The sequence below is a fragment of the Budorcas taxicolor genome, chromosome 5, assembly GCF_023091745.1.
Source record: "Budorcas taxicolor isolate Tak-1 chromosome 5, Takin1.1, whole genome shotgun sequence".
Taxonomy (NCBI): domain Eukaryota; kingdom Metazoa; phylum Chordata; class Mammalia; order Artiodactyla; family Bovidae; genus Budorcas; species Budorcas taxicolor.
Genome location: NC_068914.1, coordinates 69281386 through 69292179, shown reverse-complemented (window position 1 = coordinate 69292179; position 10794 = coordinate 69281386). Strand labels below are relative to the sequence as shown.

The 10794-nt window shown below is 47.0% G+C and overlaps 1 protein-coding gene across 1 annotated transcript in view; it reads left to right on the top strand.

Annotated features, from left to right (window-relative positions):
- The first annotated feature begins 367 nt into the window (after positions 1 to 367).
- Positions 368 to 10794, top strand: part of TMCC3 (transmembrane and coiled-coil domain family 3) — a 70577-nt gene continuing 60150 nt past the window's right edge. The window contains exon 1 of the mRNA XM_052640054.1: positions 368 to 556. Coding sequence (XP_052496014.1) covers positions 479 to 556 — 78 coding nt within the window. The 5' untranslated portion in view covers positions 368 to 478. The remainder of the gene's footprint in view (positions 557 to 10794) is intronic.

Sequence of the window (10794 nt, the reverse complement as noted above, 5' to 3'; positions counted from 1 at the left end):
TGTCCCATAAGTGCATGTTGAATACGAGTGACGTGAAAGGAAGCATTAAAGGCATACCTCAACATCTTGACCAAAATCCATCTTTCATCAGGTAAGTCAACAAATAGTGGAGATGCCACTCATCTCTTGAGTGAAAAGAGGGCAGTGTGGAAGGAGGTGTCATCCAGTGTAAGCAAGCGAGGGAGGCAGAGCCGAGGCACCTGGAGAGGGTCTCTGGAGGGCGGGGCGCGCAGGGGGCGCGGCAGAGACGGGAGGGGGCGGAGACTCGCCTCCCGGCCCCGCCTCCCCGGCCCTCCCCACTCCGCGGCAGCGGCAGTGGCGGCGGCGCGGGGCGGCCGCGCGGGTGTTGGCAGCAGCTGCGGGAGCCCGCACCGCCCCCTGGCCGAGGCTCCCCCGGGCGAGCCCGAGCCAGAGCACGCCGGCAGCTCGCGGCGCGGCGGCACTGGACCCCGGGAAAGTTCCCGGCGCCAGCGCCGAGATGCCGGGCAGCGACACGGCGCTCACCGTGGACCGGACCTATTCCGACCCGGGCCGGCACCACCACTACAAGAGAAGGGTGAGGGTCGCGGTCGTTGTGGCGGTGGGGGCGCCCTCCCAGGGGCGAGGTTGGGTGGGCGTGGGCTCCCGCGGGGACGACCTCGCCCTGCGCGTTTCGCCGGCTCCCTCCCTCCCTTCCCTGCGGCTCGGAGCCGGGACTTCCCTGCACCTTTCGGGCTGACGGGGATGGGAAGGGGGGCGTGGGAGCTCGGCCCGCGCGGTGCCGAGACCTCCAGTTCCCCTCCGGGGTGGGAGCAGCGCCAAGCCGAGGCCCACCGCAGCTCGTCTGTCCCGCCGCGCCAGGGTCTCCTCGACGACCGGCGCTCCGCCGCCCTCTCCGCCAGGGAGCGCTCGCCGCGCGGGGCCAGACGCGAGGGGATCCCGCCGCCCGCGTGGTCGTGTCCCGGGCGTTCGGCCTCCCAGCTTCCTAAACTCAAGTGCAGCCGCCGCGCCTCCCCAGCCGTCGGGGCTTTCGGGCTCGGGGCTGTGCGCGGCCGGAGCGTGGACAGGCGGCAGACCCCGCTTCCCGGTTTCTCGCGGCCGCTCCTCCGGGCTTTGCCCCAGTGAAAAGTCGGTCTTGCGCGCTGCCTGTACAGAGTTTCTAGTCGTGAGGAGCAGGCGCCCTCTCCATTGTTTGCTGTGTAATTTGCTGTTGCTGATTTTGGCTGTGGGCGAAAATAGCTTTTCAGAGTGAGCAGCGGAGACGAACCATGTAATGCTCGAACAGGGAGGGAGGCCTCAGCCTGCGGGCCGGTCCCTCCGGAGAGAGGAAGCCTCACCTGCCTCGGGGATCGCTTTGCTCTTTTAGGGATGTTTGATCGTCCAGGTTGAACACTTGGCTCTCCCCTTGACTGATTGAACTGCCGTTTAGAACTGCACCTCCTCCGCCTGGCATTTGTTCGGGCGAGGATTGCCTGAAGGTGTTCTTTGCGCTAACTGCTCTCTTGCACGATGTTAGTCGTTGAGTGCCAGGCTCTGCTTAAAGTTCAGGCGGTAGGATCGTGCTCGCATCTGTTAATCAGTTCAACAAAATGATTTAATTTTTTCGGATTAAGTACATTTAGTGGAGTAATACTTATCTCCAGCATCCAGCCCGCTCTCCCCTCCCCACAAAAGAATTCTCCCTCTCTTTTTCTGCACTTTATTAAAAGTTCCATAACAGTTTGTAGTGAAAATAACTAGAAACTGCATTTGTAAGAAAATATTGACAATAAAAAATCTTTGGTTACCCAAAGTTAGACGTTTGTTGAGAGATGGCTGCTGACTAATACACTGTTAACTGCAAAGGAAGATGAAGATCTTTTTCTGATGACTTTGTAGTCAGGAGGATGTGTGGTCCATAGTGTTGTAGTCGACGGAAGACATTTCAGGTTTGAAAAAAGTGTGGAAGCTGGGTTTCTCTTGTCACAACTGTGATAATCTTCGTGTAAACAGCAGGATTAGTAATCTTTGAGGGAGGGATGGCTCATTGTGAACCATTTAAGCAATTTGGCAAAAGCACACGGAACTTTCCAAAACTCAGCTCTTTTTAGCTTAACTACTGAGATGGAAAGTGGCAAAGCAGATGTGTAAGTCAGCGACAGACTTTATCTCTGCTGTATCTGCTGCTGTTCCATTTCCACACCCATCTCTCCTGTTAAAGTAGGGGAACTGTTTGTGAAGGGGGTTTCTTATTTTATTTAAAATTCTGTTGACCGTGTTAAAGTACTACATGGAGACACCTGGTTTTTATATAGACCATATATTAAAACTGTGTTAGACATATATATACTGATTATTCTAAATTAGCTTATATGGGGCAAGTGAAATCTTGTAAGCACTGGACAAAATCAAATTGAGGAAGGCTAGAACTTCAGTGCGCTGTGATCACAAGTTCTACGGCAGAGACCTTTACTCAGATGGGGCTGATACAATTTTGATCTGTCCTGAAGGCTGCCATAAGACTGCTATAATGCAGGCCAGGCGGAAGCAATTTTCCCATGCAGAAAGCATCCCATTAGATGATTTTAACTCCTGTTTTGTGGTACTCATTTGAATGTAGCTATAAAAACACATTTTCTTTATACTCAGCAAGTATGTGATGCTGAGGGTAACCTCAAGGAACACTGATACTTAATTTCTTGATGTCACCTTTGCCTTGACAATAAATCGTCTAGTATAGGGTTCATTTATTTATTTTTCGATGGGAGTACAGTTGCTTTACAGTGTTGTGTTAGTTTCTGCTGTGCAGCAAAGTGAATTGACTATACGTTTACCTATATCCCCTCTCTTTTGGATTTCCTTCCCATTTAGGTCACCAGAGGGCATAGAGTAGAGTTCCCTGTGCCATACAGTAAGGTTCTAACATAGGATTTAAAAAGAACCTTTTCGTGGACTTATTTGGTAAATTAGCTCCCCTAAAAACATTATGAGAAATGGAGGTGTGTGTGAGGAGTTGATTAACCTTTCAGAGATAAGAAGTTTCCCCCGGGTGGGGGCCAAGACTCAGTGAGATCAAGGTCTTGTTTACCGAATGGTCACTTTCTGTGTTCAAAATTGATACCCTGTTGAGAGAGCAGGGAAAATAGACATCTTGCTTGCTGAGCTTGTTTAAGCCTTTGAGACTAGAATAATAATGAGGCAGTGTACTATTTTAACAGTGCACAAGTCTATTTTTACAGCCAGGTGGATTAACCTAAATTCCTCCCCCCCACCCCCCTTGGTGAAAATGTAATGTAACTGATGAATTCTGTGATTGTCTCTAAGCTGACAAGTCAGGGTCATTCACATTTTTAAATTTCATCTGGGTAAAACTCAGAAATGGTACATGTTAAAACTCGCTGCACATTATATCCCTTTATTTTAAAAGAAAGAACGTACATAATTAGAATCTTACTTTTTTTTCATGTCCTAGATAGTTAAAGCCTATTATCTATTTAAGAATATAGGGAGTCCGCTTTCTATATAGTAACTGGTTTTTATTAATTATGTCTGAATCAAATTTTTGTCAGTTCTAATTTTAAGTGTCCTAAAAAGCCATCTTCAGCCACTAGGGTCTAGTGTCGACAGCTGGGGCTCTGGAAGCAGAAGACTTGGATCTTAGCTGGCTCTTCACACTTCCCAACGGGGTGACTGCTGGGCAGGCTCTAACCTTTCCAAGCCTCCAGTTGCCCATGCATAAGAGGTGATAATAATCCCCAGTTTGGGGAGTGATTGTGAGTCTTCATAAGAGAATTTGTAAAAACAGTGGTTGCATATACTCAGTAGTAGCTGTTTTTCTCCATGTGTGAGGTAAATAATTTTTTTTCCTTATGCTGTTGGTCCACTGATCAGAACCGCTAGTTGTCTGGAGTGCCTGCCTTCCCCCCATCTCTAGTCTGTCAGCCATGCCCCTGGATCTCTGACATTCCTCTGGATTCCTTTCCTTCTTCTTGTGTTCCCCAGACATCCCACCTTGGTTTAGCCATTTACAACCTCAGGAGGAGATAGCTGGTGCTTTAGCTTCCTCATTACTCTCGGATGTCATCAACTTCTATTCCATCCTGCCTGCACAGACCAGACTGTTCCGTCTACAGAACCGCTTTCATGCGGCTAGCCCGCAGAAGACAGATCCTCTGCTAGTTAGGGCTGCTTACTAAGCACTCGACCTTGGACCTTACAGTTATCCTAGGCCTTAGCTTCCTCTTCCACACCGTTGAGGTGTTGTTAGTAATAAATGAGTCATGTCTATAAAATGTCAGGTACACAGTAAGACTCAATAGATGGTATCCAGTTTTTGTTATTGCTATGTAAGACATGAGTTTGAGCAAGCAGGAGTTGGTGATGGGCAGGGAAGCCTGGCGTGCTGGAGTCCACGGGGTTGCAAAGAGTCGGACATGACCGAGCGACTGATCTGAAACACATATTCATAAGCTTGAGAATGGAAAGACTGCTGATTTCGTGAATAATATAGAGACTTTTTTCGGATTTTTAGCATGTGGTACCTTCCTCCATTGCACATTCCTCATCAGTTGATTGCTTACATGTTTATGAACGATAGACACGGTGCTGGGAGAGCACGAGGCTTCATTCAGCAAATATTTCTGAGCCCCTTCTCTGTGCTTGCTGCTGTTCTAGGCATCAGCAAGATATGGGTGATGAAACAGTCTGGCCACTCTGGAAATTTAGTATCTAGTGAATGTATCTTTTTTATCCTTGTAGCCCCAGGAAATACCCTTCTCTTTTATAGGAGGAAGTGATGATAGTACGTACAAGTCTCTAGTGTCTGAAGTAAAACCTGTGTCCGGCATAGTTGCCACCTGTAGTACATCTTTAAACCTTCTGAGGTTTGGAAATAGATCCAGAACTGCATGATGAGTAATGGCCAGAGGCAGTCAGGGAGAGGAAGATGTCAGAGCCCTTCTCACTGTGAAAATGGTTGGGCAATGATGTGATAAGTTGATGATTGCATGCTTACTTCCTGAACAGAAACCAGAGCGAGTGGAAACAAGACTTCTGTAGGTGACACTGACCTGGTGAAGGGGTAACTTGAGTGAGTGGTCTGTGAGTACAATTTTTAATCAGTGATTTGTTTTCTTCTAAAGAGTTAATTAAAGGGATGGTCGGTAGATGAATGTGTGAGTTGTAACTGTCTTCAGTATAGCATGAATGGATTGATGTGTTGTGTTTTTTGAGCAATGCTTTGCTGTGGGCTCACTGGTTCTCCCTTTAGAGGAAAACGAATTGCCAGCCTCCAGCAACACGCCCGCTTGTCACATCCGCTGTGGAACACCAAGACAGCTGCTACCAAGTTGGATCACAGGATGTGTTTGCTTCAGACCCACTGCCTTAATTTCCAGGTCTGCCGTTAAGGTCAGAAATGAGCCTCGTGCTTCTGGGTGGAAATTGCCCAGGTCTTGACTTAGGAGAGGCTGCTAAGTCAAGCCCAGCTTGACTTTGTTTCAGCCCTGCCATTTCTTTGTTTAACTGTGTTTTCATGTTTTCAGTGGAGCGTGGTGAGGGGGGAGTGGTGAGAGAGAAGAGAACCATGAATCACTGTACTGTGAATCAGAGTGAGGACTTCACATTCCTCAGAAAAGGAACATGGGGATATATGATCTATGCATAATCCAGCTGCTTCCACTGACTTGGGAGAGGGCGATGCTGCTTGAAGGAGAATGTAGTGTCTGTGTCGATTGTTCCTCTATAAGAAGGCAAAAATTGAATGTAAGTAAAGAGAAGAATGCAGCAACAGTGATAATAGCCAATAGGTACCAGTTCCCATCTGGTTCCATCACTTCATGGGAAATAGATGGGGAAACAGTGTCAGACTTTATTTTTTGGGGCTCCAAAATCACTGCAGATGGTTACTGCAGCCATGAAATTAAAAGATGCTTACTTCTTGGAAGAAAAGTTGTGACCAACCTAGATAGCATATTGAAAAGCAGAGACATTACTTTGCCAACAAAGGTCCGTCTAGTCAAGGCTGTGGTTTTTCCAGTAGTCATGTATGGATGTGAGAGTTGGACTGTGAAGAAGGCTGGGCGCTGAAGAATTGATGCTTTTGAACTGTGGTGTTGGAGAAGACTCTTGAGAGTCCCTTGCACTGCAAGGAGATCCAACCAGTCCATTCTGAAGGAGATCAACCCTGGGATTTCTTTGGAAGGAATGATGCTGAAGCTGAAACTCCAGTACTTTGGCCACCTCATGCAAAGAGTTGACTCATTGGAAAAGACTCTGATGCTGGGAGGGATTGGGGGCAGGAGGAGAAGGGGATGACAGAGGATGAGATGGCTGGATGGCATCACCAACTCAGTGGACGTGAGTCTGAGTGAACTCCTGGAGTTGATGATGGACAGGGAGGCCTGGCGTGCTGTGATTCATGGGGTTGCAGAGTCTGACACGACTGAGCGACTGAACTGAACTGAACCAGTTCCTTACTATATACCAGGTACCAATAGTAAACAATTCAAATACACTCCGTAATCCTCACGATATCCTATTTATACTTATGTTTTACAGATGGGGGAGTTAAAGCCCAGGTGGGTTAAGTGATTTGTCCAAGGCCTGTGGCTGTTGGGAAATAGTGGTGCTTGGGTTTGACGAATCCAGATCTAATCCCAGAGCTGGCATTTTAGCCACTTCCCAGTCTTCTGCCTCTGAGCTGAGTGCAGAAGAGCAGTTCTGTCTTAAGAAACCTGCTCAGGGCTTGGGGATGAATGTGCTCCACCTCTGCTGGGGGCCCGCCAGACTGCACACTCGAGATTGTTAGGAAATTGCACACTGCTGGTACTCTGCAGGTGGGTGGTTGTTCCCAGTAAGCATTCGGTGGATGAACAATTTAGAGTGATCGTTTATAAACTTCTTATAATGCCTAGGGCGTAAGAATTTTGACAGTAGTTGGGGACATCTTCAAGGCTGTTGAATAAGCTTACAACTTAAAGACATTGTTAAAGAGTCATATTCTTCCTGGTGTGTTTTCTCTGAAGGATGAGCAGTGGAAGGACAAAACAAGGGTGGTTTCTTGTGATAGTTGAGTCACTTTCTGGCCTCACAGGATCTCTTTGTGAGACTCAAGCTTCACTGGGCGGGCATATCCTTCTAACCCTTAAGGCAGAGGTTGGAAAGTTAGACTTAAAGATTTCACCGTGTTAGCACTGGAAGAGAATCCAGACATTTAACTCCACATCATTCTATTTATACTTTGCAAGAATAAATCCAACCAGACTGTAACCAGAGAGAAAGAATACAAACTGATTGAAGGACTAAGTACTATACCAGCTCCTGTCTTAGAAGAGGCTTTCTTAAAAGAAAGCTACTTAAAACACTTCAAAGTAAAGTGAAGTTGCTCAGTCGTGTCCGACTGTGACCCCATGGACTGTAGCCTACCAGGCTCCTCCGTCCATCCAGGGGATTTTCCAGGCCAGAGTACTGGAGTAGGTTGCCATTTCCTTCTCCAGAGGGATCTTCTCGACCCAGGGATCGAACCCAGGACTCCTACATTGTAGGCAGACGCTTTTACCGTCTGAGCCACCAGGGAAGTCCTTAAAGCGCTTTAAATACCATACTAATTGCTAAGTTATGTGATAAACATCTCAAAGTTGATGAAAAAAATTATTTTCAGTAGAGAATTAACTAATGAACAGATTTAAAATTTTGTGATTTTTGGGTAAAAAAAGTGAATTTGAATAATTTAGTGGTAGGCCATTATGCTTCTGAATTTATTTCCAGATTTCTGGTGGGGTTGGAGTGAATAGGAGGGGTAACAATTCATATATTAAACTACTTAGCTGTATTGGATCTGCTGTGACTGTTTTAAAATTCTCTTTTCTGGGGCTTCCAGTGTGGTTCAGTGGTTAAGACTCTGCCTTCCATTGCAGGGGCACAGGTTCAATCTCTGGGGAGGAAACTAATGTCCCACATGCTGTGGGGTGTGATGAAAATTTTTTTAAAAAATCTTTTCTGAGGTCCCTGTTATGGTCCTTTCCTCCCCCCACCCCCAAAATCAAGTTTTGTGATGTGAGTTCATCTTTGTCTTGACCTCCTACCTGTTGGGAAAGGGTATTGGGAAAAAACATGTACCAGATGCAAAAGTCATAGAATACATCACGTGCGGATTTAACTTAGAATTTCAGCCTCAGTCTTCTGTCACCTCTGAAGCGCTCCGTTCCTGTGAGTCTCTTTTGAGAGCATCTTCCAGCACCCTTTGTCTTTGGCATATATAATTTCCATACAACACAGCCCCTGAACACAAGCCAGCAACATCATCAGCTTCTTAGCCTAAGAAACAGTCGTGCGATGGCACCCTGGGGGAAGCCAGGGGTGGGGTCTATCACCTTCCGGGAGCTGGCACGTCTGTCCTGAGGGGCACGCCTCCTTGCGTGAAAGTGTGTGTACTTCCTGCCTCATGAGCTGACCTGAGAGCTCAACCTAGGTGTGGCTTTATTACATAGTATGTTTCTACCCTTTCCCTGGTGGCTCAGGTGGTAAAGAGTCTGCCTGCAATGCAGGAGACCCAGTTTCAGTCCCTGGTTGGGAAGATCCCTTGGGAAAGAAAATGGCAACCCACTCCAGTATTCTTGCCTGGAAAATCCCATGGACAGAGGAGCCCGGTGGGCTCCAGTTCATGGGGTCACAGAGTCGGACACGCCCGTGCAGCTTTCTCTCTCATATTTGTGCGCTCATGTTTCTGTGCAGATGTCCACGGGCACCTCAAAGTCTGTGTGCCAAACTTAATTTGTTTTCTCACACCCCCGCCCCCAATTCCTGATGAATTCTTTTCCCACAGTCCCCAAACTGGATGCCGGGGAAGCCCACTCAGTCAGCCCCCTTACCCACCACATCCAATGGTTTGCTTCCTAAATTTTCTCAACCGCCTTTTCCTCTTCATCCCCAACACCACTCCCTCAATTTGCTTCCAGATTTGAGGGTTGGAGCGAAGGGTTCAGAGTCTGGAGTCAACCTGGGACGCCGCTCCTCCCCCTGCCTGCTTGTGTGAATGACCGTGAGAAGTGGGGTTGGCAGACCCATCACAGTGTGGGTTGTTCTGACACTGAGTCATCCTCTGTCTAGTGCAGAGTTCCCCAGACCTCACTCATTCCCACACCTCCTACGCAGACCACCAGCAACTTAATTTATTTAATATTTCTAAATCAGTTTGGGCTTCCCTGGTACCTCAGTGGTAAAGAATCCACCTGCCAGTGCTGGAGATGCGGGTTCGATCCCTGGGTTGGGAAGATCCCCTGGAGAAGGAAATGGCAGCCCACTCCAATATTCTTGCCTGGAGAATCCCAAGGACAGAGGAGCCTGGGGGGCTACAGTCTATGGGGTCGCAAAGAGTCAGACACAACTGAGCAACTAAAAAAACAACAGCAGTGTTAACTACTCTAGGTGAATATCGTCTGGGCCTCTGAGGCCTCTGCACCAGATAAAAAAGGGGATGAGCAAACGTGGGAGCTTGGTAAAGGGGCTGTTAGCGCAGAACCCAGACTCTCTCCCAGCCTCAAACAGCTGTGTTGGGTTGAGGATTGTTTTCAAGGAACTAACTCACTCTCTCTGATTCTGTGTGTATTTAATGCTTTCAATTTTGTCCACCTAAAATGATTCAGAATCATTCAGGAAAACACTAGCCTTGATGTGTCATCATCTCTCTTCCTTTATGAAACAGTTAAGACCTTTGGTCTTGAAAATGCTAAGAGATTTTTCTTCTTCTCATGGATGGCAAAAATTTAAATAATTGAATGTTTGGGATGAACAAAAGCACACTCTGGTGAGTTGAAGGCAGGCTTGTTGGGATAGGAATGCTTGGGAGAGGTTGGGAAATTGAGAGTTGTGTTCCAGGCTGTCTTTCTAGTCTTCTGATGACCTGAGAAAAACTGAGACAATGGAGGGCGTGGGGCTAAACAGTGGAACATCCAGAAGATGCAGGTTCTTTGGGAATTTCAGGCAGGGACAGAAAGATGGGTGGAGAAGAAATTTAAGCTCTGTGTTTTTCTGAAGTAAAGTTGAATCTAATTAAGCTGTATCTGTAAGCTTGTTGTAAGGAAATTAAATGATGCCTTGAGCTGCAGCCTTTTTCAGAAATTTTGATGTAAGCACTTGTCCAGAAATAAAGTCTGTCCTTAGAGAAAGCTATACTTCATCACCTGGATATATTTACTCCTGTGTGTGCAACTGTGTGTTAGGACCAAAATTCTCTCCTTTTTTTTTTTTTTTTTTCTGTGTTTTTGTAAAGATTTTGTGATAATCCAGAAGACTTGGGACTCGACTTCAGATAGTCAGTGGTATACTATTTTAATCTCACTAATTGGAGCAGGTGGCCTCGATTTGAGACTGAACACTAGTTGGCATAGATTTTAACTTATCTGAAAATATAAGATCCATTCAGTAAGAGCTGTTCAGGCTGTGTGTTGGCATCCAGGATGGTGCTTGAAAGCTTCAGCCATTAAGAGCTCAGAAGACAGGAAGGTTGTAGAAATGCAGTGGAATAGCTTGCTCCTTTGACTCCATCCTTAAATGTTGGATGAAGAACTAATAAAGGAACATGGTTAAGGGAAGCATGTCCAGGTGCTTGAGACATCTGCTTGTAAATATTTCTCCAAGCGAGGGCAATGTGTCAAGTATATCCTGTGACTCCAGTACGCAAGATGGCATGTTTCAAGAGGACTTCATGCTGTCCTCAGGGTTCTGGAGGTCTTCGCACGTATGCGGTGCAGGGGTGTGCCTGGGTGACGCAGCTTACTGGAAGTGCTCAAGTTGAGATGCCCTAAGACATCTCTCATGAAATCACACATGGTCTCC